Source organism: Aulonocara sp. 'chitande type north' Nkhata Bay, linkage group LG6, assembly GCF_057382095.1.
Source record: "Aulonocara sp. 'chitande type north' Nkhata Bay isolate Kocher_YH1m ecotype deep benthic linkage group LG6, A_spYH_male_GT1.1, whole genome shotgun sequence".
Lineage (NCBI taxonomy): Eukaryota > Metazoa > Chordata > Actinopteri > Cichliformes > Cichlidae > Aulonocara > Aulonocara sp. 'chitande type north' Nkhata Bay.
The window spans coordinates 36,218,566-36,246,517 of NC_141349.1; the positions used below are offsets into that span (position 1 = coordinate 36,218,566).

General features: G+C 39.7%; 2 protein-coding genes across 2 annotated transcripts in view; one reads left to right on the plus strand and one right to left on the minus strand.

Moving 5' to 3' along the window:
- The window catches only part of LOC147328383 (protein transport protein Sec23B), a 137,710-nt gene that overhangs the window by 33,431 nt on the left and 76,327 nt on the right, over positions 1 to 27,952 (plus strand). The gene's annotated exons all lie outside the window — the stretch shown is intronic.
- On the minus strand, positions 22,815 to 27,799 carry LOC147328384 (kelch-like protein 10). The gene is made up of 5 exons (XM_086296705.1): positions 27,532 to 27,799; positions 26,022 to 26,505; positions 24,839 to 25,453; positions 23,967 to 24,116; positions 22,815 to 23,241 (listed from the first exon to the last, which is right to left on the minus strand). The coding sequence occupies exons 1-5, from the start codon at positions 27,678 to 27,680 to the stop codon at positions 22,888 to 22,890; spliced, it is 1,752 nt and encodes a 583-aa protein (XP_086152831.1). The 5' UTR covers positions 27,681 to 27,799; the 3' UTR covers positions 22,815 to 22,887.

Here is a 27,952-nt window from a genome sequence, read left to right on the forward strand (position 1 = left end):
CATGCAGATCTTCTCGAGAGCAGTGATGTTTTGGGGCTGTCGCCGAGCAACACGGACCTTCAACTCCCGCCACAGATTTTCTATGGGGTTGAGGTCTGGAGACTGGCTAGGCCACTCCAGGACTTTCAAATGCTTCTTACGGAGCCACTCCTTTGTTGCCCGGGCGGTGTGTTTTGGATCATTGTCATGTTGGAAGACCCAGCCTCGTTTCATCTTCAAAGTTCTCACTGATGGAAGGAGGTTTTGGCTCAAAATCTCACGATACATGGCCCCATTCATTCTGTCCTTAACACGGATCAGTCATCCTGTCCCCTTGGCAGAAAAACAGCCCCATAGCATGATGTTTCCACCCCCATGCTTCACAGAAGGTATGGTGTTCTTGGGATGCAACTCAGTATTCTTCTTCCTCCAAACACGACGAGTTGAGTTTATACCAAAAAGTTCTACTTTGGTTTCATCTGACCACATGACATTCTCCCAATCCTCTGCTGTATCATCCATGTGCTCTCTGGCAAACTTCAGACGGGCCTGGACATGCACTGGCTTCAGCAGCGGAACACGTCTGGCACTGCGGGATTTGATTCCCTGCCATTGTAGTGTGTTACTGATGGTGACCTTTGTTACTTTGGTCCCAACTCTCTGCAGGTCATTCACCGTGTGGTTCTGGGATCGTTGCTCATCGTTCTCATGATCATTTTGACCCCACGGGATGAGATCTTGCGTGGAGCCCCAGATCGAGGGAGATTATCAGTGGTCTTGTATGTCTTCCATTTTCTGATGATTGCTCCCACAGTTGATTTTTTCACACCAAGCTGCTTGCCTATTGTAGATTCACTCTTCCCAGTCTGGTGCAGGTCTACAATACTTTTCCTGGTGTCCTTCGAAAGCTCTTTGGTCTTGGCCATGGCGGAGTTTGGAGTCTGACTGTTTGAGGCTGTGGACAGGTGTCTTTTATACAGATGATGAGTTCAAACAGGTGCCATTCATACAGGTAACGAGTGGGGGACAGAAAAGCTTCTTACAGAAGACGTTACAGGTCTGTGAGAGCCAGAGATTTTCCTTGTTTGAGGTGACCAAATACTTATTTTCCACCCTAATTTACGAATAAATTCTTTACAAATCCTACTATGTGAATTCATGGATTTTTTTTTCACATTCTGTCTCTCACAGTTGCAGAGACCTCTGTCATCATTTTAAGTGGGGGAACTTGCACAATCGGTGGCTGACTAAATACTTTTTTGCCCCACTGTACATAAGATTAATGACAAGAACCTAGATGGTCTACTTATTATGGTCAAAAAGTTATTTTTTGGTCAGCTGGACCATTTAGGAGAGACCATTAGACAGTTTTCAACCAGCAGGAGCTGACCCCCCTATTTGTGCTGCTAACTGCTAGCTAGCTAGGCAAAAGCGACAGATTTCTTTCTTTCTTTCTTTTTTCAGGCACTGATTTACATGTGTGATGGCTTTGTTTGGTGTTTATGCCTTCATCATCCTAACTGGTTGGAGAGCCTGATGCTGCTAGAGGTCACTTCCTTTTTTAAAGGATCACTTTCTCCCTACTGTCGCCAAGTGAAAACACTGCTCCTCCATATTAAAAGGAACTAGCTGAGGGGATTTGAGGATCCAGCCAGGATGCCTTCCCTGCACCTCTTAAGTAAAGTGTTTCAGTCAAATCCAACCAGGTACAGTTTTTGTTAGAGACCCAGGACACCCTGGAGAGATTATGTCTCTCATCTGGCTTGGGAAAGGAAGATTTGGACATTTCTGCTTACACTCCTGTCCCTGTGACGCTATTCAGTAAATGAATCCCTATAGATATAATAGCTCAAACCGTTAACTGGCAACTGGTGCTAAGTTCCAAATGTTTGAAAGCTAATAAGATATATTTACAAGATCACCACAGATGTCTCATCTGCTCAATGTTATATTGAAATGTTGCGAGCATGTTAGCATGATGTACGGTCATATATGTGTTCTCTTTTTCTAAAAACAACAAAAACTGAAGATTGCACATGTTCAGTCATTCTCTCCCCAGTTCAACCCGTATCGAGCCCATCTGTCTATCTATGCACTGTTTCCTTTGTCCACCCATATAATTTTTACCTATTTTCTGAGCTGCACTCCCGTCTCCATGAATACCCAAGCTTGGTGTGTCTGGGAGTCAATGTATTGTTTGCTTAAATTGAAAGGTCAGTAGGGGGAGACGGCTAATGTGGCAAACCACTTCAAAACCACTTTTCATCTTTTCCTTTCTTTCTTGTCTTTTTATCAGCTTCTCCATCATTTTCATTTGCCATGCAGTGAAAAAAGCCTTTTCATGTAAGAGGGAGAAGTAGAGGAAAAAGGATAGACTGTTGGAAAGAAAAGAGAAATGGTGATGGCGTTAGGATGATTATATGTGAGTATGTCTTAATGACTCCCCTCCTTCTGACTCCTCTCTGCTTATTATCCAACCAAACTGCCTCCTGACATCTGTGGAAGCAACTGAAAATCTTCCTTAGAATAGAGTTACACTTTTCTGAACAATCGATTAAGGCTTGCCATGCTTTGCCTTGAGAGCACAGCTACAGATGTTAGGAGTGACCTTGTGAAGGTGATTTTTAAGGTTGGTGGTAAAGACGATACATTCCAGCCTAAGTGAAAACTGTATTTACCTGCAATCCAAAATGTGGAGCCAATTTTCTCTCAGAGATGCATGGAGTGTTAGCTCTGCATGGACATGAGGTTCAGATCACGAAAGCGTTTCCATACAATTCGGCATCCATTTATGTTCCGTATTAATGATAATGGCTTCTTATGAATGGGCACTCCTAGGACTGTGACTCAGATCTTCTCCTGGCACACTATGTTTCAAGCTGCAATTTTGCTTCCAAGGCCTGGTTTTTAAAACAAGGTCACTTGTTCTCTATATTCTTTTGAAAACTTGTGAAGCCAAAGTTCAGTGCCAGTTTCTTCTTCTCCTTTCTATTCTGAAATTACAAGGGCTTTTGTGAGGTCACTGCACAACCATATGAATAATAGATTTTAATTGATTTAACCTGGTCCTGAAGTGGGCTAAAACGCAAGCCCTGTCACTTTCAGAGGGCAGCAAGAGGGGAGCATGGTCCAGCACACATCTTTAAAAGCCCCTTGACGTGAGTCCGGAATGAAATATTTACGCTGTAGTGAGGGCTGACCTCCTGCTGCAAAACCACGTTGTGATCTCCAATTGATTTTTAACAAGACAATTGGGGCGAGACAAAACAAACTAGTGCTGTCCAGCTCAGTCCCTGAGTCCTCACACTGACATCAAATTACAAAAATGTAGTTTGAGAAAACCAGAACGGTCATCTACCTTTTAATCATTATTTTGGATTCAATTAAAATCTGCACTTTTTAAATTGCTGCGGTTTCAAGTGTTTTGTGAGAATAAGTCTATATATTTAGTAATATAATAAAAGTGATTTTTTTTTTCTTTTTTTTATCAAGGAACTGGGCAAATTTATGCTTTATCGCCAAGCGATGACAATCAGGAAAAACCTGGAAAAGAAAGCAAGGGATCATTCGGAAAAGGTCTGGGTTGGGAGTTGAACACGCCGAACCACTCAGCCATCGGTTCACCTCATCAAATGGACATTTTAATGCGGCTTTGAGTGTCCGCGCAGCTATATTAGGAAGAAACAGTCCTTGAATAGTTGACTTCTCAACAGTGACTGCAGAGAAAGGTTAATTATTAATATCTTTGCAAGTCGACATAGTGATAAAGCAATGTGCTTTTTGAATTGCATGTTATCTCTGGGTACACTTTGACCTCTTTATTTGTTGCATGTATGCTACATCAAGAATAGATGCACAAATTCAATATTTTACTTAATCAAAGTGTGGTGCTAGCTGATCCAACAGGCAGTATTGAAATTATGTAGATTTATTCATAACATTAGCATGATAAATTAGGAACAAAATGAAGCAGCTACACTTGAATTATTAAGATTATGAAAAATTATAATGAATGCTTTGCTCTTGATGTGACTTGTTTTCCTGATAAACAAAGGCCTCTAATTACCACAGAAACATCTGGGGACTTTGGTAACCTTCATTAATCTTGCCCAATCCCACCATTCATCTCCCTGCAGAGTTTCACATTAGAAAGGATAAGTGCACCAGTGACACTGCATATTAAAGCTTACTAGTTATCAGACACATTCTCTGCGGTTACTTTCTGGCATCTTTCCTCACCTCAGGGATATTGCCCAATAACTGCCTTCTGCTGGTGGCACATCTTCAGATCCCATTGTCTCTTAGTGTTAATTGCAAGATGGTAAACAGTGATTGCAAGCCAATTAACTGCTGCTTTAAACAGAATGTTGTAGTTTCACATACTAAAAACAGGTGATGTAAGAAATTCCATGAAAAAAAAATTCAACATATTTACAGATTTCTATGCCTAATCCCAAAGGCAAGAGCACTTTAAGTTCATCCCTGACATGTATAATAAACATGACATTCAGTCTGGCCTTGAACCACATATATTTCAAGTCTCTTTTCCTCACTTCACATCTATAGTCCATCATATTTTGCTGGTTGTCTATGTGTCCAAGGGTTTATTATCTTTGTTTTTGTGCACTTGAGGGTCACTGTAACTCTTTGTGCCTAGGTTTGTGAGTTGGTTCATTGTACATGTGTTCCCCTCATACCTCATCCCTCATACCCTTTTTGTGAACAAAGGGTAGTGGTGTGTGGATATCTCCTTTGACCAGGGGCCAGCTGCCAAAAAACCTGGCTCAGATGAGAAGAAGAGAGCTGGGATATGAGACTGGATCAGACTGGGAGTGATAGAGGGTTATGACCAGGTGTTTGCACGTGTGAGTGTAAAGGAGGTGATGCAGGATTTAAGACAGGTAGTACAGGGCTGAGGAAGACCACTGCTGTCAAATTTCTTTTAAAGTTTCATCATTTGTTTAGTCAGTGTGTGCTTTATAGTGCATTGTGACACATGTGTTTTTGTTATGTGTGTATGCGCTGCTCCCTTTCTGACCTGCAGGATGAGTAGGGGGGAGACTCCAGCTGATTAATGGGCCTGTCGGGTCTCCCATGGTGGCATGTATCCAAACTAAATTTGGCCACTGCTGGCTAGCAGGGTCAGGTGCAGGCAATGGAGACATTAGGGAGGGCCGGCCTCACAGCAGCATCTCTTGAAAACTGCTGCACCGCAGCAGCAGGAGTACCTGGAACCAGCTAAGGCAGGTCATCTCACTGAACTCTTAAAAAGAATTGTTTATAATCTGTGACTGTCGTCAGTAAAACTGCCTGTATTTTCACTTGAAATAACTCAAATAATTTCCAAGAAATGTTCAAAGAGGATGTAGAGATATCACCATATTTAATCGATGTAAAGAAGTAGATGAACTTTAAAAAAATGTAAAAGTTAAAAAGCTTTTTTAACATTTTTCTCACCTCTTTTATTCTTCGTATTAGGTAAGAAAATGAATTCCTCTAAAGAGCCTGTAAGCAAACTATAAGAACAGAGTAACAATTGAACAGTGTTGCGTGTGATGTGATTCATTACTGTACTGTAACTGCATTGTACAGTAAATATGGCATTTCTTAAAATACAGAGGTTTTATATTATCTGGCAAAATAGAAAGAAGGCATCTGCACAGAAAGCATGCTAACCAGTGCTGGGTGTCACCCGTTACAAAGTAACAGGCATTCCTGCCACAATCAGCTAACTTCAGCTCCAGCCAGAGGAGGAAAATAGCAGAGCAGCTTTTGAGTGGAGTGGAGATATGGACTTTGTTTTAATTGCAAAAAAGGACAATGGTAAAGTGGAAAGTGCATGCTGTATTATACTGCTAACACAATATCAGTTCTTTTCAACTGTCTTCGCAGACAGCATGCTGACACAAAACTAGCCAAGAACCCAGAGTGATTTAAAGGAAGAATCTTTCTTGACAGACCATGATCTTAAACAGCGAACAAAAGCAATGCTGAGCAGTCAGTATCTTCAGTTTCTACCTGTTCATATTTACAAAGTAGAATCAATGAGTGGATCTGAAGTCTCTTTTTGGCTGGTTTTCAGCTTTGCTTTATATTGTGAGTTTTGTGTTCACACATTGTGTCCTCAGTAAGATAGGGATCCGTGTTGGTGTTTAGGACCATTGCCTATAAGTTTGTATTGTTTGCTGGTAATAATGTGACAATGTGTTTCACATCATTTTACAGAGTAACAGTAACGTAATGTAACAAGTAGTTTAACAAATGACTTGACGTAACGTGTAAACTCCACACAGACAGGCCCTGGCCAGATAGTGGAGTCGAACTCAGGACCTTTATGCTGTGAGCCCTTTGAAAAATTGCAGCCATGTGTTAAACATAAAAGGTTGTTAGCAAAATCATTAAAATACTATTTATCTATAGTCAAAATGTATGTGGCTAACCATCGCACACTACTGATAGTAAGTTTTGTTTTGTTTAAAACTGAATATCACTATTTCTGTTTTGTGTCTATTTAGTTTCTGAGTAATAGTTTTGCTTTCCTTTTTTTTTTATAGTTGTCACTATACGCCACCACATACATCAGAGTTGTATTGCTTTTCTTATTGCTCAGCAAAACAAAAATAAAATAAATAAATAAGAAGTTACGTTCTATTTTGGAAACAGCACAAAGATCTGATATATATATCTATATTTATCTATATCTATCGCTATATATATATATCTTTTACCTCTTAGATGAACAGATGTAGTCAGCTTGAGAGCAAACCTTTGCACACAGGAGCAAATAAAAGGTGTTCACGGTCTTACAAAAGTCACAAAATGCCATTTTGCCCTATTTTATAACTAATAGCTGCTGATGATACAGGCAGCACCGCTAAACTGTAGACATAACCAACAGCATCCTACTCACAACCACATCCATCCTCCACAGTGACATTTCCCTGTCCATCTTGCAGTGCAATCAGCACTATCCATTATGTATTCGCTACTAGGTAACAAGCACAACTTGACCAATTACAACAACAATGGTAGACCCCGCAGCTCATTTTTCTCTGTGTTTTTGCCAGCGCTGTCATGGCGACCTCTACAACGGATGGACGTCAAGACTAGTTGGCAGGTCATCCAAGGTGGGCAATGCGAGTACATAATTACAGCTTGGGAACATTTGCCCTTTGCAAATTGTATGAAATGCATAGTGGCTAATTGGGCCACTCTGGCATTTGTGGAGTTCATGGGGTCATCTTTTATGTGACGGCCATTATCACTAAAGTGATAAGAATGATAGGCCCACTCAGCTCCCCCTGGTTCCTTTGCTGTATCCATAGAAATAACTGAGACTGGGTCAACTTGAGGAAGACATTACATAGTCAGTCATGAAGGTCATAAAATTAAGGCTTTTGCTATGTCCAAAAAAGTCTGTTTTGCTTTGGTATAATGCATTTTTTTAATGGATGAACCATATTCTCTTTAGTTATAGGCTAAGAGGATAAAACTGCAAAATCATCACACCCCAACCCCAATCCGCTATTAATGAACATTGAATGACATTATTTTTTAGTTATTGTGTAGTTTTCTGATTGTGGCATTTAGAGGTTAGAGTTCTCTATTATCAAAAAGTGGATTACTTTACCACTGCGTTGTACCTGCTAATCTTTTCAGAGACAATTTACTTTGAATTGGTTCCCTTGGATGATTCAAAGATGTAAGATTAGAGTTTAATAATGTATTTTAGACAAAGAGATAACCTGACTTCATGCAAGTGAAAAGATAACACAAACTGTAAGCTCTTGAAACCTATAACCTTGTGCACTTACACATATTTTTACTGAAAAACTGTCCTTCATCTACCTAAATATCAAGAAACCTTGAGCATTCACAGTGACAATAGCAAACCTCTTCACATTGAGGAACCTCAGCACATTTCATCATGCAAAGGAAAAAAATATCATGTTTTATTATTTTAAAACCTCCTATCTGACAAGGAACTTCTGCCATTCCACCAACACCCCCCAGTTCACAGTGAAGGAAGAATGTGCTAAATCCTCCTCAGGTGGGGGAGTTGGCCCATCAGCCATTGTCAGACTCCATTCTCATACAGACTGATAAATCTCTCTACTTGCATCCACACCCCTACATTAAGTAAAGGTAGCCCCATCTGCTCCCTATTAATTCCCCAGCAGGCGACTTATCACCTCAACCCTAGTGACCCCTTATGCCTCCTACATCCTCCCTGCTTTTCTCCTTTACTCACTTCTTCTTTTACCTCTGTACTCCCTCATTCCTGGACCCTATTCATCTCATCTTCTGCATGTTTTATACACTGCAGTTGAAGAGGTTTGTTGACATTTCATTTTACTGTGCCTTAGAATATGGATTTATACACATGCACACACATGAACACACACAGAATAACCTTTTTGGTAACTGCTAAGCTCTCCAGCAATCCAGCTCCTCCTATGCCCTGGTGGCGGGAGTTCAGCGGACAAGTCTGGTCCTCTAGGTCAATGGCAAATGAGAAACAGAGCTTTAGGATTAGGCAGGAGATAGCTGAGGGTTCAGGAGCCTTTCTCTGGCTTTGATTAGCTCCCTCGCTTGATTAAATGCCCATCGTCAGGGAAAAAAGATGAAAATTGGACGAGGGGAAAAGAAGAGAAGAGGGAGACAGAGTCAAGGCCATTTGTTTTCTCAGCTGGGGCTAGTTCAAGTGGTTGTCTTTTGGAGCCCTCTGGCCCAGGTTCACACACACACACACACACACACACACACAGAGAGAGAGAGAGACTCTCTCACATACACATAAAAGCACTGCACATAAACACACACACACACACACACACTGAGATTAATATAAATGTCCTGAGGGAGGAGAAAATAAGTCAGAAGGTTGGCTCTCTCAAATCCACCACCTCACTCTCCTACTTTCCAGTCCTATTCCTCACTTACTTGTTTACCCCCTCATCTTTCTCACTCCCACTTTTTCTGTCTTTCTCCCCCAACTGTACTCTGTTCCAGTCTGGTCTGTCATGGTAACCTGACTCCGGCGGCTTCTGACACGATCCAGACCGCTCATAGCCCCTGCCCAACACTTTCACCACCAGAGCCAGACAGTAAAACAACCAGATTACTACCACATGTTCCCCCTCTTTCTTTTCTCTCTCATTTTTTGCCTGATGAAGACCCGGTATGGTCAAAACGCTGCCACTCTTCAGTCATATAAATTTCTGGGAGTTGTAATTCTTCGTGTGGACACGAACATTTTTTTTTTACATTGCCTTCTCTCCTTCTTTCATACACAGATGAATGCTGGAAAGCCACACCACCATCGTTGCTAGCAGACTCAGTAGCACTGGTCACACCAAAAACCCCACAGCGAGTTATAGTGACCCAATCTGTGTGGGAAAATTTGCTGGGGGGGTGGAGGTTTGTGTGTGTGGACGGTGTTCAGACAGACTAGTTATGATAGTATAGATAATTGTTTCAGACTGGCAGGGTGTGTGTGTATGTGTGTGTGTGTGTGTGTGTTGGAGAGGGCAGAGTGAGAAAAAAAATTAAGATTTAAAAGACAGCCCATTTTTATTCACAAGACACAAACTATTCTTTTCTTTTTTGAAAAATCAACCCCCTGCATCTTCTAAAAAGTGTCCAACATGTCCAAAGTTGCTGGTTGGTGCAATTTACAAAACAACAAGGAAGTGCTCAATCAAATCACAATCCAGAAGATTAGAGTTTGTGTTCAATGTGGGAGCATTTTGTTTGTGTGCTCATCTGCCTTAGATCCCATTCTTAATTCATAGAGTTTTCAGATGTCAGCCCACCCTTTGCAACTTTAACAGCTGAAACTTCTGTAGGTTTAGGAGTGTGTTCATGGGAATCTTTGACCATTTTTCCAGAAGCACATTTGTGAGATCAGACACTGATGTTGGACAAAAAGGCCTTGCTCACAGTCTCTGCTCTAACTCATCCCAAAGATTTTCAGTCAGGTTGAGGATAGGATTCTGTGCAGGCCAGTCAAGTCCTTCCACACCAAACTCACTCTTTCATGTCTTTCATGAACCTGGCTTTGTGCATTGGTGAGCAGACATGTTGGAATGGGAAGGGGCCATCCCCAAACTGTTCCAACATGAAACTATTCAAAATGTCTTGGTATGCTGAAGCATTAAGAGCTTTCACCGGAACAAAGGGGCCACACACTAACCACCACCACCACCAACAACCTTTACCCTTGGCACAATGTAGTCCAGACAAGTGCCGTTCTCTTGGCAACCTCCAAACCCATATTCGTTCATCATGACTCCATTGGCAGTGTGCTTTACACGAGTACACACAACACTCTGCATAGAACCAATCTCAAGGCCACACAAATGTCATAGTAAGGAATAATTTGATAATTAAACTGTTTTCCCACAAAGACTTTGAAAAACATTGGGAAAATTAAATTGGGACAGTTTCCAGAGCTGCTCACATTAGTAGGAGATGCATTGAGATCACTACTGAAAATCCTCTTATTGGTACCACAAGAATTCTCTTTGGGAAGAGCATGTAAGGTTCATTTCTTGTTATTATGTCATAAAATGAATGTTGCATTTCTGTTGTGTTTACATCATATTTGTCTCCATCTAATATTTTATTAATGCTGCGATACAGGTCCAGAGTTGTAAAATCCAGAGTCTGTAAATATAGCAGTTGTACTGATAAGCCTTTAAATGAAAGCATCTGCTACTCGAACTTGGCAGCATTTTATCACTGGTATCCTAGTCAGTACAATCCCACCAAAACAACCACTGCATTGTTTTATCACATGGCTGATTTTAGTTTAAATGTTACTTTACTCAACCGTTTGGGGAGGCATTGTTGGCTGTCTCTGGGGTTTGTTACATAGAGAAGAAATTAGCGTGATTTTTCTGCACTGAGATGACAGACCGGCCTGGGCTGCGCACTTGGTGGTCAGAGTTGTAAGGTTAGTTTATATAAACCTTACAAATGGAAGAGCTGGAAGATAGGAAAGCGTTGTAATATTGAGTTGTGTATGAATGAATGACTTGACTGGTATTCTTTAGAGTTACGTGGAATTACATTGGTTCACATATACGTCCTACTCTTGCACTAAACCCAAACTCTAGAAGTATTAAATTAAGAAGTCGTGGCATGTTGTTGTGGAGATTTCAAAGTGCACTTTGAGCTAAGGTACAAAGTAAAAAAAACGAACTAATTACTTTTTTATGGAATAATATGTAATGATAATCTCCATGTGCAATTCTGCAAGTTCCACCCACTGCATATAACATATTTATTCCCATTTTTAGGTCTGTTATATTTATTTTTCTCTTAAACATTTTAACAAAATAATTGAACATGACTCTTATCTTTATGCTGTAACTACTTGAAAAAAAAAACAACTAACAGTCCAAAGGTACGAGTGAAAGCATTGAAGAGTTCATCTTGTACAGAAACTACAACACTGCCTGATGTTCATAGAGTTATCGTTAAAGAGTTGTGGTCCCCTTTTGACTTTGCACCTGCAAAATGATCCCTCCCTCCTCCGCACTTTGTGGCAGGCGCCGTCTTGGTCATTCTGCATGCCCAGGCACATTATCAACTTGCAATTACACTCAAACACTCTGTTCAACTCGCCCAAATGAACCAGCTGGTGATACAGCAACACTGCTTTACAAACACACTGACTACTTGCATATTCTTAAATAAGAGGTCTTCCTATCACAAATAACCCTAATATGAACTTAATGCAGAGTAATGAATCTGTTGGAGCTTCATTCCACCATACTGGAAAGTTAATAAAACAATATTGCAATTGGTAGGGAAAGAGAGCTCTGTGGACCAAGCTTTAGATTAGGCCCCTAATGGCTCTGAAGCCGGAGGCTAAATTGAAATGTAAAACCCAGAGCGAGACCCTAATTCACCCTTATCTGTGTGAGTGACGAGCCTGCCTCCCCCGACTGAGATTGGGGCCATTGAGTTGGATGAACTGCAATTTGCTTTGTTAGAGGTAGGTGTATATGCATGCACGGCCCAAATCACAGTATGGAGCTATAGAAAGCGTGTTTGGAATGCATTGCAATAAATGAAAAAGGTTCAAAGGCTCCCCCTCTTCTTTTTCTGTCTCTCTTTCTTTGCACTCCTCTGTGAAGTGAATCTGAAGCAGATACTGGGTTACAATGCAACACCAAAGGAAAAGCAACTCAGTATGTTCAGATACAAGTGGTGAATTCAGTATTTTGAATAGATGGCGTCCATAATCAAATACTAAAAAAGTATTAAGGTGTTTGCTGGAAATTGTGGAAACGAGAGTTACCATTTTTGACAACATGCTGCAGGACTTTTGTGACCCTGGACTGGTTGCACTATAACACACAAAACAACAGCACACCTCCTCCTCCATATCTCTTCCTATATGCTCAGTCAACAGGCCAGTCGTCCACCTGTTCCCAATATGGTACCTCAGTAAAATCTCTCTCTTTCACCTCCACTTCCTAGTCTCTCTATTTTTCATGCTCATTCCTTCCTCTCCTATACCCTTAATAACCTTCTTTTTTCTTATCTCCCCTCATTTTTGCCACCACTGGTGCTTCCATCGCTGGCCGTTCATCACCCTGATCAAATCTAGCAGCTGAAAAACCGCTCACTGCCACTCCATGAGTTTTTATTTTTTATTTTTTTAAACTCCCTGGACTCATTTGCATATGCGTCCAGTTAATTAGCGTGGGGGGCGCAGGTGTGTGGTGATAATCATTATTAAACATGACAGTCACCTGTGACCGTACTGCCCTCCTCAACCCTACACATATAAACACTCACGCACACTCAAACACACACTGCCTCTGCAGCATTATCTTAACAACAGGGAGCATCGCTGAGAATAGCCACTGATGATGTACTTTCCTATTTCTATTTAATGCGTATTTCTACATATGCATTCACTTTTTCAGCAGTTATGTCTACAGCACAGGTTCAAGACAAGATGAGCAGGTTGTGGATAAGCTGGCTTCTTCTCAGCTAATTCTGTGCTCAGGTTCTTTTGGCTGCAACGTCTGAAAAGTTTTTAAAATAATTATGAAAGAAGAAGTAAGTAGATAGACTCTGTGTGTTGGCCTGTTGACATCACTGGGACTTCTGGTTCCTTTACTCCATTTGCCAGGCCAAGATTTTTGCCAGAATCAGCATGCATAGCACTGTTGCATGCAAATTTACATTTTTACTTGTGTGCGTGTTTTCTTGTATGTGTGGATTTTGCTTTAACTCCGAAGGCATGTGTAAATGGGTGTGAATAATACACACCTGATGATGAGCTTATATTGTGGAAATCTGATGAGATGGGGGTCGGCGTACATTAGTAGTTACAGTATAGTAGTTATAGATGTTTATAAATACCCTGTATATTCATGGAATTTTAGGATTATCTTGTAGTCCCTTTATTTTGACATAAATAAAAAATTTGCTTATTGTAAATTAAGATATTGGACATCCAGACAAAAATAACATACCACTACAGTGACTACATGATTATATAAACAGCTATTTTTGGTGATATTATTAATGCAAATTTTAAGAAAGCTCTGATACACGCAAGCAAAGAATATTCTACTCAATCTTTGTATTTTTATGAGATTACAAATCAATCATATGAATGCATGACAGACATCAGTACATGTTTTCTCTAAATAGACCTGTGTCACCCTCTGCTGTACGATTGTAAAAAGTGCAGTGCATTGGTGCTCAGTGTCTTGGGACATTTTTATTAACAATTTATCTTAATTTTTACCTAAATTTAACAAGTTTTTGAAAGCTTTGCACTCACGCTGCTCACACCATAGTAAGAGGGTCCTTCTAATTCATCCGTCATCCCCGAAACCTCAGCAATAAATGTATGGTGAAAAACAGAACGGGCAACTGGAGCATGTGTTTTTTTTATATTTGGTATGTTGTCTTCATACTCGTTTCAGTTAAATACAGAGTTTAAATAATTTGAAAATCATTGTGTTTTGTCGAATTTACATTTTGTTTAGACTTTTGTAAACAGGCTTGCACAATAATTGCAATAAGGAATTGAACACAATAAATGGGCCATTAATATTTGTGGGGTTTTATATATATTTTGATATTTTGGACGAATCTGAATGAATAAGGTCATTAAGCTTGGCTGCATGATATGGTAAAACTTGTTTCTACATGTATGCATGAAGATATTTTTGAGTAATCGCTTCCACACCGTGTACTTTTGAACAAAACAATAAACTATGACAGTAAAACAAACGCATAAAGTCCAAAAACTACAACTCATGATGCTCCTGACAAGGCATTAACTATCAGACTCATCCTTCAGCATGGCTGTCCAGGAGCCACTTACAGGTGAGTAGCGGCTTTTTAAAAGATCCACCCATCCATTAAAGTTGCATACACTTTGGATAGCTCACCAGCCAGTGTGGCTTACACCAAAACACTGAATAGATTTGATTTTTCTGTATCACACATTTTCCAGTAAAGTACATGATGTTACAACAATTTTCTCACTCACATTACCTCTGCTATTCAAATGAGACTTAATGGGTTTTTTCTGTAAATTAACTGTAGGAACTCAGATATTTAGAAATGAAATGTAACCCAAGATTTGGTCCCAAGCTCTGATTTTTTTTTCTGTCTGGGATTCTTAGTTCTCTGTTAGGAAAATTAAGGGAGAACTTGGAACAATCGATGGGAGCACGTTTTTAGCCTAATTTTTATCTTTAATTTTTGGAATGATTTACAATTTAGCTATCAATGGGATGGTGATATGATGATTTACTTACTGTTCTTACATCATTTTGTTTTTCTCAGTGAATTACTATACAAAATATAACATAATCTGAGTCTTTTGAATGACTTTAAATTCTTGTTTCATAGTTTTTATCTAATCAGTTCTTTGTCACGTTTATTACTTTTTGCATTTTAAATATTTTGGATCTTTAGTTCATAGTTCTCTCTAATACAGTTTCTCTTTCTTCAGTTGTTATGTACTTCCTGTTTTACCGAGATAGTTCATTGTCTCCTGTGTCTTGTGTTTAATTTTACTACCTTTGCCTCATTCCCCATATTAGTTTCAGCTGTTGCTCCCAGTGTTCCTATTTTTACACTTTTCCTTGTTTACGCTTTGGCCCTTGTGTTCCCATGTTTCCCATTTCATGTCTGTCAGTCGTTCAGGTTTTTCTTTCAGTTTTACTTTAAAAGCTTTTATTCTGTGCCCTGTTAGTTTTTATTTTCTATCATGTCTGTTCCCTGATTGTTATCACCTACTGAATGTATGCGCCAGTATCTTGTTCACACTACTGTGTCTAATCTATAATCAGCCCTTTGTGTGTGTATGTGTATATAGCCGAGTCATCTTTCTTGTGTCCTTCATCAAGTTGTATGTTCTCCTTTCTGATAGCTTTGTCTCTTTTTGGATTTGTTCCCCACCCCTTGTGCTTTTGTTACCTCTTTATTTTTATGAGTCCTATGTCTCAGCCACAGTGAGGGTTTGCTTTTATTTGAGGCTCATGAATCTCATGTGCATGTGGTAATAAGACTTAATAGTGTCATGCCATTTATTAATGTCTGCAGCAGTTGTATCCCTCTTATTCACTGATGCGTGTGTACACATTATTCAAGCACAACTGCACTGTATCAAATGTTGCACAATTTACTAGCCCTAAAAGGTAATTGGATTAAAATGGCATGTCATATTAAAGTACAGTTTAAGAACTTAATTTGAGATTAACCAATCACTTAAATCTGATACAGATGTTAATAAGTGTTACATGTCACGATAAGTGGCTCTGTTGTTGTTTTTTGGTTGCTCTTGTCTTTCAGGTGTCAAGCCTCCATCCATTGGCCCATTCAAAGTTAATTGGCACGTAGGCACAGTAGGCCAATCACTCGCCAGGGATCATTACAAAACGCCACCTCCCAGGTGAGCTGGGCCTGCTTCAAACAATAAGCAATAAAAAGTATGTCATGGGTTTCATTTTCCTTTTTTCCCCCTTTTTTAACATCTCTTTTTGTTAGACTTTCAATCTTAAGGATCTCCCTGTAGAAATGAAAATCTATAAATGTAAGAAAAAAGTGCAAGTAATGCTGGAAAGTAATCTAAATAAGTAGTCTTGTTTAATAACTTGTTAACCTAAATGTTGTTCTTTATAGACACAAAACTATTACTTGTATTATTTTTTTTTATTACATCATAATTATCCATTTAATAGTGCTTCTGATTGGAAAGTAACATGCCCCAAATGTGATACACTGCCACTATCAAATCTGACACTATATAAATCCATGATTTCTGCAGCTGTGCTTGCCGTTCTGCATCCACTAGATGGCAGCAAGTTTATTTCAACACTACTATGCCCGTATAACCCAGGGGAAAAACTGATCTCCCTCTGAACGGCCCCATATGGCTGATCCTGCTTAGCTAATGTCTCCCAGGAACGGTAGTGCATGTCACTTCATGACAAACCTTAAATGGAAAATAACATTGCAATGACCTCTGTCCTCACGAGTTTTGTCATTTTTATCAATAAGAAAAATAGAAACAATTTGACTTATTTGAAAAGAAAATTAACATTAACGTGTTTATGCCTGCACACATAAGAGTGATGCAAAGTGTGACATTAGGAGGGTATTGTTGTATGTAAAACTCTTACCCCACATGTATACACATAAACATGTACAGCAGGAGCATATGCACTCCCATCTGGCGATGGAGGCTTGATGGATCTGTTCATATGCAGTGTAATGTAGATGTATAAAAAATAGAAGAACACAGTAGTGACGTGTGTGTGGCAGTTGGGCAGTTTGAAGAGAGGCACACAGGGGGGCAAAATGGTTTAGGGCTTTGTTAATTATTAAGGAAGCAGCATTTGTTGTCGTGCCTTAGTCAGCGCTGTGTTGCTTAATCCCACCCTCCACACAAACAAATTTTCAGTATAGGTGCTTTAAATTCCATCAGCGATGTGGAGTAATTTGTCACAATTTTACTGTCTGGTTTAATGTGTGTGTGCTGGAATGCTGCAGCTTTACACAACCCGAAATGCCCAAGTGGGATATAAAACTGAACAGAGATAGTTTTGTTTAAGGTAAATAGCGAGTCAGTGAGAAACTTCAGTTTGCAATAGGTATGTAGTCAATTAAGTATGTCCTTTAGTTACTGTGTTTTAACTGATTCTGTTACAAAAGGGAATGTGAATCTGTGAGTAACTTTTAGAAGGCAAACGTACCTGTAAGAAAAAAGGGAGAGTGCCAAAAAGGAGAGTGAAGAAAAGACTGGACATGCTATGCATCCTAATTTCTTTGTTAATCCTTTGCAGAGAAAATAAAATAGTAGTTGGCATGGGGAAGTATCATTTTTCAGTGCCTTAAGGTGTGTGAAAGGCCTGACAACCAGGAACAGTGTGTGTGTGAGAGAGACAGAGAGATCTGTGTATGCATGCTGGTGCAACATGTTCTTTGATCTTTTCTTAGCCCTGCTCACTTGGCCCCAGGCCGCTTTTGTATTGATGGAAAATTGAGGTTAGGCCTAACTGGACAGTTCTAGGTGAAGAGTAGCAGAGGTGGGAAGGTGACATACTCTGTGCTTTGGCTGATTTTTGTGACTTGGAAGAAGGTCAAAGGAAGGTCATGTTTTCCACTGGAAGACAAATCGAAGCAGTTTGCATTATTAAGAGTTATGGTCCCTGTCGGTGAGATCTGGAGGACGTGAGGTCTGTTCATCATCCTTGAAGTTTGATTGGATACACATGATGTATACAGTCATCCTCGCACAGATTGTTCAGTAGCTGATGTTGGATCAGACCATATATCACTTTTTGAAATGCATGCTTTGTATCTTGAACAGCTCAAGCTTATCCAGTGCCCACGGTGAGCTGTGTTACAGAAAAAAAAGGCTTTAGCGTAATTTCTCAAGACATCAAATTTTAGCTGGTGGGTGTATGTGTGTGTTGGTGTTAATTACATCTGTCTCTCATCCCTGTCAACTTTTCAGTCTATGCTGTAATCATGAAAACAGGGTCTTTCATTTTCCAGGTGGCGCTTAGTGCAATGATAACATAAGTGCCTGTTTAACTCAAGGCATGTACATCCCTGTGTCATCATCTCTCCCATAGAACTGTATAGTCAAGAAAACATCTGAGAACTTTGAATAAATCTATTGTAATGATCAAAGAGAGCATGCATTGCCTAACCTTGAAATAAAATCCACTGGTTTACATTCTTGATTTTCCTGCACTGCATATCTCCTTCAAAGGTTTATGAGATTGGTCCTCTTTTATAAGTCAACATAGTTAGCATGAAGGCTAAAATTAGAAGTCATCAGGTACTTCACTGTCTAGGAAAATGCATTTGTTACTTTGTAACTTATATAAATCCCACATCAAGAAATTTGCAATTTTTTGACATTTAAAACTGTTTACCTGTAAGTCTTCATTTGTTACTCTGGTAAATAAAGAAACTTAATTTAGCATAATTTCTTCCCTAAGTCAAAAAGAAAGGAAACATAAAGAAAAATAGAAAGGCAGTATAGAGCTTTTGGAGGTAACTGCAGGTGGAGTAGGCAGATAAAAAGATTCTGACAACATATCCATATCTACTTATGGTGTGAAACTAATGGAGACAAAAACAGATTCCTTCTCTCCCCAACTGACCTTGGTGGCAGCTGAGCTGAGACTCGAGGGTAGAAACCCAAATAACCCAGCCATGAAAATAAAAATCAATGCAGGAAGCAGATCTGTTGCCAGAAGGTAGTCCTCCAAGGTCAACAGCCCCGGCCGGCTGGCTATCACATTCAGCTTTCCACCCAGTTGCACAGATGTAGACAAACAGCAGACATGGAAAGAAAAATGCCCACAACAATATTCACTCCATGTCAGATCAGCATTTAGCTTGTTTCTAGAAAGAAGTTGTTTAAAGTTGAATCCATTTTCTGTTCACCTGCTGGGATGCGTAGTTCCTTTTTCTTGTAATGATACCACAGCTAAATAGTCCACTCATAATTCACTCATAGCTTAATTCTTTACCAGTCAGATCAAACTGGCTAGTGAGTCTGACTGAAGAAATAACCATTACCCAGAATAAACTTTTTATTTAGTGTCCTTATTAAATTTGGCAGTGTAGTATGTCATTTATTCTTCCCTTTTGCCTCATTTATAGGTCAGTATTAAAACATGTAATGGTTTCAGACCTAGGTTAGACCGTTTTCAAGGAAGATATGTTGACCATAAACTGTACATTAAAGTGGATAACACATCACCACCTGCTCCCTCTGCACAGAAGTGAAGCCTTAGGTTCTGGTTGAATAGTCTCCTCTGCTTAGGAAGCCTCCTAACTGAGTGAAATGACCCAGAAGTATCTAAGTGGCAGTCTTGACAAGAGGTTGTCGAACTTTCTAAATGCTAAAGAAGGGTTTCCGGTGCTTCCTTCCTTATCTCTTTTAACATGGGAAGAACCATCTTTTGTCAAAGGACAGGTGATAATGCTATCCCACAGTTCCCTCAGGTTGCAGCCTTTCAAAGTTTCATATTATGCAGTTGTCAACAACACCACCAGGGGACTTGGAACGTCTCAGCATTGTGAATATCTAATGAATTCACCCTTACCTAAACCTCATGACATTTTTCATCAGCATCAAGAAAAACAGTTTAGCTAAAGACTCAGAATGCATTTTTTTTTCACCTCAACTGCAATCTAAATATTATGCAAATTATAATAAGAAATTTACAATCAGAGTCTGCACAAAAGTAAAAAGTAAAACTGGTGGAGCCCCTGCTTACTGTTGCAATAACAATAAAATAAACTGACCTTTCTCAGCTGGATTTACAAAGTAAAGGTAGCCCCTTTACTCAGCTGTTGCGCAGTTTAATTAGTAAATCTGTCTGAGCTCGGTTACATCTGGTTACACCATTTCTTCGCATTGCTCACTGTACTGACATACACTGGAAACCAAATAGAGCTATTATTAATGATGCACTCCTAATCTTTTCCTGCCTGTTAGCCTGCTGATCAAAACGTGTTGCAGAGTGGGGCTACATGTAGCTTTACAACTGACAGGAATCCAACAGGAGAGAGTGACAGATTTCTCTTAGGCTTAATTACAGTAATCCTGACTTAACGTTTTACTTTGTTGTTTCATTTAAAATTACTATCCATGGATCAGTTTTATGATGTTGGAACAGAAGGTTTTAATTCAGGCAAATTGGCTACAATCTAAACTCAAAGAAATGATGTTGTTAAACAATATTATGTTCTGCTTTAATCACCAGTTTTGCTTCACCCATTGTTTCTCGAGCAATTAACAGCCTCTCGGAGGAAACCTATGGAAGACTCTTAAAACATGATGAGTGAAAGCTTCTGTCACCAGTTATTTCAGTAATTATTGAAGGTCATGTTAAGGCCACAGGAGTAATTAGTTTGGGTTATGGTTAAACTAGAGAAGCAGATCACCTAAATTGAAGGTGGGAATAAGAGGATGGAGTCTGCGTGTAGAAAATAATAGGATTTATTGTGGCGAGAGTCCCAAGGAGATTCCCGCATAAGTATTTGGAGACTTTTATCAGAAAAGAACACCATTCCTACTTATTTACTTAGTAGGAGAAAAAAACACTTTCAAAATCCTGTTTGGTCTTGAGGCACAGGTGCTTGATATTTGTCATGCGTCTATGTGCCCAGTTTACAGAAGCCTCATAAACAGACTAGAATATCTTTCTAGGGAGTGGTTAAGGCAGAGATAGTAATAGTAACATTTCTTTAAAGTGGCTTAATAGACATGGAACTTGATAGAGTTTTGTTAGTGTCATTTAAATTGTCTCTCAAAAAAATCAACTCCAATTTAAAGGCCTGTCCCAATCTACTTGCTTGGTTTCTCTGAAGTACCCGTTTAAAAGTTCATCCAATTTAGCGGTTCAGTTTGTTGGAAGCCTCACAGATAAGGTCAGGGAGCGAGTATTAAATACAGTGTTTAGGTTTGTGCAGCGCTTGAGCGTTCACAGCTGTCAGAGCATAAGTAAAGAGAAGAAGCTCTCTGTAGCGTGTATCTCTTTTAAAAATGCTCTTCTTCAGGAAAATACATTTTTCATTCATTTGTGATAAAAAAAATTGTTTGAATTAATGCAAAAATTATTTAACAACATTACTAACAAATGAATGCCGTATCTATGCTGCTGTTTAACCATACCCTGATTTCAAAAACCTAATTTCTGGAGGTGAGGCAGGCAACTCACTGAGGTCCAGTGCAGCTTTGTGGAGCACTTGAGCACTCAGCTCTTTTCAGTGAGCTCAGGCCCTTAATTACTTCATAAAGGTCAAGACGGGCAGCCATGAATATGCTTATCCACCACCATCTTTGGATGCTGCACAGGTGAGCATTCGAAGCTGACAATCAATCATAGGTCACACGGGACAGGCTCCTAAGTTCCTGCTCACCACATCAACCCCATAAACCACGATTTTACAGCAATGTCTGAGTGAGGAGAGACGTCACTCCTCCAGGCTGCAGTGAGTATAATTTCTGATGCGGTGTGGACCTCTTGATTTATATCAGCACATTAGCTTAGCGCTTGAAATAATTTTTGCAGTCAGGTGACAGCTAACAGAAGAATATGGTAATGGGCCAGTATTAGCAGCAGGTTTCCTTCCTCTGCCTTGTAATTTCAAAACAAATTCTACGTTTAAAAAACACATACACTGTTGTTCACATGGTATATTGATGTTTCACTGAGTACAGCTCCATTTTCAGTGTGAATGCTGAATACAAAGTAAAACCATTTATTACCCATGCCAAAGCATTGCTCAAGAGATGGCACTGTCGACTGTTCTGTCTGTTGCTTGATCCAACGCTTTGGCTCAGTATGACGCAGACTCAACAACAGCTTGATGGCTTGCTTCAGCAGTGGCAGTAGTACACACATTTATGGTTCCTAAATAGTAAATCTAAGGCTCTAGCCACATTGCAAATGCAATAATATCAGATTTTATTTTCAAATAAATTGTAAAATTAATGCACTCTGTCTTGACACTGGATTGGCGGAGGCTTTTGTACAGAAATTCTTCCACAGATGATGACTCTGACTTTGGTGACCCATTGGTATTTACTCCAGTGACATCATGAGGCTGACATTTGTGCTTTAAGGTGAAACACTACAGGAAAAACACATTTAAGTCATGTACAGGTCACTTTTGAGTTTTTGAGCTATTTTGCAACCGTAATTCAATTCAATTCAATTCAATTTTACTTGCTCACATAAAGACCGGATTTTCCTTAGTAAATATGAAGGTCATGCTTTTTATCATAAACAAATATTTAATTCTATGCAATGTAGTGGAAAATACCACAAAGCACATTAAATACACACTGAGAAATAGAGTTATTTTTCTGTTTCACACAAGAGAAAAGATGGTATATGTGAAGCTACACAGTATATGTGTGTAATATTTGTTAAAGATTCAGAAATTGTCAGAAATTGCTCAAAAAAGACCCGTGGATACATTCCTACTCAAGTGTAAAGTCTGTTACTAGACAGAACCCAGCTGAGTTAAGAAGGGAGAGTAAAAGCTTCCCTTTATTCTTGTTGTGTTTACCTAGGAGGACTTGGAAAAGTCCCACATGTGACTTATTGTGATCTGGTCACCCTTTGTGCATGTCCGTTCTACTCAGCAGCCATACCTTACAGGGAATGAAAAAATCTTTTACATTTGTTATTGTTGCAATGGCGTTCTCTTGATGAAACCCAGTATCTGCAGTGCACGGTCTCCTCACGGACACACTTAAAGTTTTTGAAATATCTACAAAAAAATGTCCAGTTCACCAGCGGTTTGATGTTCTAAAGATTTATTTCAGTCCTTCATGTTGGAGTCCCAGATGTTGACACATGGCAGTATTGCATTTTAAAGGTGTTACGTGGACTCCGCTGCTTCTTCTGGCACATTTAAACATGTCAGGCTGTCACGAGGAATGGTGTAATCAGACAGGTTGGGATGTCCGGACACCACACAGCAGCTCAGGGCACTGCGGAAAATCCCCATGTGAGGCGCATTAAACCACCGGTTGGTTGAAGCGTCGTAGTACTCAACGTTGAAAGTGGTGGTGAAGCCGTTGAAGCCCCCGACAGCAAAGAGGCGATCATTGATTACCTCAATGCCAAAGTTGCTGCGGCGGGTCAACATAGAGGACACGAGGTTCCACGTATTGGTTTGTGGGTTGTAAGCCTCAGCGGTGCGCAGACGTCTGTTTCCATCGAAGCCACCAACCTAAAAGTAAATGCATGGGTGAAATGATTGTGAAGTATTTATGTTTTCAGTTGTCTTCACAGCTCTTTTGCCTTTATTTCAAAAAGGAGCTTCGAGTTTCAGTCCTTTCTTCAGCAGGTCAGCACCAGGATAAGGTCACTGCATTCTGCTGATAATAATTTTTTCATTTTTGAATAGAGACAGTGTAAATAGAAAATAAATCTTCAAGAGTAGCTAGCTAAATAAAGAAGTATGTCTCCAAAGGTGAGACTACACAATCTTTGCTTTTTACCAAAGGGTATAGCAGCAAATCAACTAAATCAGTGGGTTTAAGGCAACTAGCAAGACAAATTTACAGCTAAAATACGTACTGTCCCAAGAGAATGAGTGCTAATCACTTGGCTTATTTTTCAAAAGGTGTTGGAGGATAATTTTGAAATTGTCTCTAACATATTTCCCCTAGTGGAATGATGAGGAAATGTGAAATCATCAGTGAAATCATTTTGGGAATGGAGCAAATTCAAATCATGAAATGAAAAAATACATGCAGCAGAAACATCACTAATCAGTTAAATTAATGAGTGAGAATGCCTTCTCTGAACCTGTGGTCAGGATAGGAATCTGATTATTGATGAATACAAAACAAAGTTAGCAAAACTGCCAAATCTGTCAGCCTTGCTGATCAAGGCACATTACAGATGTGACTTGTATGTTACGTGAGTGTCAGCACTACTTTCTGGTCTTACTGCAAAGACATGATCCGCATATGCAATGACACCTATCCCACTGCGGCGGCTGTTCATGGGACTGATCATCGTCCACTGGTCGGTCTCTGGGTTGTAACATTCAGCTGTCTGCAGACACTCGTTCCCATTGAATCCACCACAAATGTAAATCTGAAGACAAAGAAAAAAAACAAAAAAAACCTGACATTAGTATATATTTCAACTTTTTAAGAGTTGATGTTTTTCCCTACTTGCATGCTATTACATTCTGTGAACTTAAAAGTTTTTTGAAAATCTTTTTCTTTTACATGATCAACATAACAATGAACACTATAAATTCTTCTGATACAGACTGACATTTAGACATTTAGTCCCTGCCTTTCAAAAATAAAAAAAGCTAATTCTTTTAATGACTTTTGTTTTCCTTATCATCACTATTACGGGCATACAGGTAGTTTTAAATGTGTAGTTTTGTTCAATTTAGGCCTTCATCACTCTAGCTTAGAAACCAGTTTGTGAGGTATCTTGCACCTCGCTTCACTGTAAAAAATGTGTATCCCCTGACTGGTTGGCAAGTGGTAGCTGGAGGTTGATGGTGTCACTAGTGTGAAATTGAAGAAAGGTGTTGCACCACAAACCTCCTTGTGTTTGCTTTGGTCATTAGCAGACTGTTGAGCACACCAGAGGTTTGCATGGAATACTCTGACTTGTCTGCAAACACTCACAAACTATTTGTAGAAGTCAGTGTCTTTCATACAACCACTCCCTAACCAGCCGAGGAATACATATTTTTCACTAGCAACTGGTTGTTACCAAAAGGTTGCTGACAGGTCTCTAGGCCTGTGTGCCTGAGACCCTACTCTATTTCTCTCCTGCTCTTTTACTTTACCCACCCGGCTGTGAAGTGTTGTGCAGCTGGCATCGCTCCTCTGTTCATGCATGGATGCAATAAGACTCCACTGGTTGGTTTCAGGTTGATAGCGCTCTGCACTGCTGAGTCGTACATGCCCGTCGTAGCCTCCCATGGCATAGATGAACCCGTTCAACACAGTCACGCTCACATAGCAGCGGCGGCAGTACATGGGTGCCACCTCATTCCAGGTGCGAGTGGTCAGGTCAAACCTACGGACGCTGTTGAAATGCTCCACCCTGTCGAAGCCACCAATGGAGTAGACGTACCCGTTGAGGAAGGCGACTCCATGATAGGCACGAGGATGCTCCAGGTTGTTTGTTACGTTTACCCAGCATTCAGCCCGGTAATCATAGGCCTCGATGGCGTTAGTTGGATTACGGTCACTCCATCCCCCAATGGCCAGCAGGACGGAATGAGGCAGGCGGGGACGAGCAAGATGGGGACAGAGGCGAAACACATAGGGTCTGTTGGTCATATTTTGTGGTAATATAATGGCAGCCTTTATCATGGACAGACGGTCAGAACTGGTCCGCACCAACTGATTGAGCCGCACATTGTCCCTTAGGTAGTCTAAAGTCACCAGTCCCAGTCGGACCTACAGAGAGATGACAGAAGACAATAGGACTTAGACAATGGAAACATTGAATTTGAACTATATCAGTTTTAGTCAACTCCAGCTTCTTTAGGATAATGCTCGTAGTGTTATTTCATTTTCTTATTGCTAGCAAGAGGGAGACCAAAGTGAGACACCATTAGCCTTTTTGTCAACATAGACAAAAGTCCTTTGTACAGTTCTGATGAAGATAAATCTTAAATCTAATGTGTTAAGTTTAACTTTATATAAAAAACAAATGACATAAACTAAAATAAAGCTGAGGAACACAAACAGGGGAGAATGGTTGTACTTGTTACGGACAGTTTTTAGTCATAGGCCTAGCAACTACACTAAATAAATACAATTTATTCTATAATATGTGTGAAGCTTTCTGATACAGTTTTAATGATCTTGAAGAGAATTGCTTAAATGTGGTTTGGCTACAGCTGAAAAGACCAACATCTCGAGCGATTAAAGCATCCTTATACCCAGATGGATTGACTCAATATATGACTCAAATGCTGAAGATTTAAGTCGAAACTAAATGTAGTAATGGAAGTTTATACACCTTAGACAACAGAGCGATGAGGTGTTGTTCCCGTTCTGCAGGCACATGGCTAATCCACTTTATAAGTGCTTCGTACGCAGTGCTCTCACACTGTACATTGAGGTCATCTCTTTCAAGAATATCACCAAGTTCCTCCACAGTTAGCTGCAGGAACTCCTCCTGAAGAACCACCTGCTCAAAGTTACTGATGATGTAGTGGAAGGCCTTGGCACGTAGTTCGGGTGATAAGTGTACTTTTGTGAACTGCCAAATGCCAACACAGTTCTCTGCGCAGAGTTGCTCCCCCACGAAGTCACTGCAGATTTTTACAATGTCCATTACATTGAGTTGATCAGCTGCCATGAGAAGTTCCACTGCGTTTTCCTCCGTTACAGAAACACTGCCAGTGTATGCAAAGTCAATGATGAGTGCCATCATCTCAGGAGACAAGCCAGGTATGTTGAAGACCTGTTTGTCTGGGTCGCTCCAAGAGGTGAAGAGAGCTCTGAGGGTAGAGATGGACACAGAGCAGAGAATTTTAAAAGGTGTGGAAGCAACAAGATAATAAACCATGTCAAGCACAAGTAGGATAAATATATAAAATCAATTGACTGGAATGGAAATGATCGCCTGATTGCATGTGTTACTATGTGATTATTGTGATAGTCTTTTCATGTCTAGTCCATATTGCTGTAGAGGATATAACTCCAAAACAGAGTTTGTACATGTTTAGTGAGCTTGAGTGTTGGATTTATTACACTGGCAGTATGTATATGAAGCTATTGCCAAACAAAATGCAGTGACAGAGCCTCCACCATGTTTTACAGCTGATTCGAGACACTCAGTGTTGTACCTCTATGACAAATGTTTAAGTCAACTCCATAAGGCCTATTTCCACTGATCTTCAGTCTAGTTATCGTGTAATTTGGCATATCTCAGCCTGTTTCCTTTTTCATAGGTCAACATTAAATGGCTTAACAAACAAATAAACAAACAAACAAAAACAAAACAAAAGCATTCCTCTGAAAATGGTCAGGTACAATGACTGGACCGAAAAGGGTGAAAAATGTCCAATCAAAACCTTTGAAAGCCTCTGACAACTATTGTTCAAGTGTACCTTTAAAAAATCATCTACTTCAAAGCAAAACATAACGACACGAGAGGCAACTCAAAACTCAAAACTTTTGCACAGCATATAACTGCATAATAGCATTCAACCTTTTTAGTATTAGTAAATCTGGTGTGTTTTACTGTGTGGATAACACTTGATAAGATTTTAATGTAACTTAATAAAACACATAAATGAAACTTCAGCTCAACACAGTCTGAATTTAGTTCATGCAATCACCAAGTGCAAATGTTTGCGTTATGTTTTGGGTATATCTGTCAGTTGACTGTGACCGTCTTTTTATCACAAAAGCTCCATGATTCCTTTTTGTTGGCACTGTTTCACAGACTAAGACCATGAAATACATTTTCCTGGGGTATAAATCGGTAATCATTCCTCCCCATTATCAGGTAAGCAACTCACCTGAAGTACGGGGTGCAGTTACACAGGATTATCTTGTGGACCGGAAATTCAACATCCTCCACTTTGATGATTGCATCACAAAATTTTCCCTCAAAACGGAGTTCATTATACACCGAGCTCGACTTGTATGGAGGCTGTTCTTCCCTCATCTTGAGTTTTGTGACTGCTTTTCTTATTTTTTTGTCTGAAGTTTGTCTTACAATCCAATACAGTTTGTCTTAAAGTGTTCTGAGCACCAAATCAAACCTAACTGTGACATTATGGAATGGAAGCTTATGACATCAAAATGACTTGGCAACAGTCACCCCATAGAATTGTTTTCAAATCTAAATCTACGTTTTTTTAAAAATGAACCTTTCATTGCTCAAAAGCTTTGTTTTGATTTGGTTTTAATGTATTGCAAATGAGCCTCACAGATAGC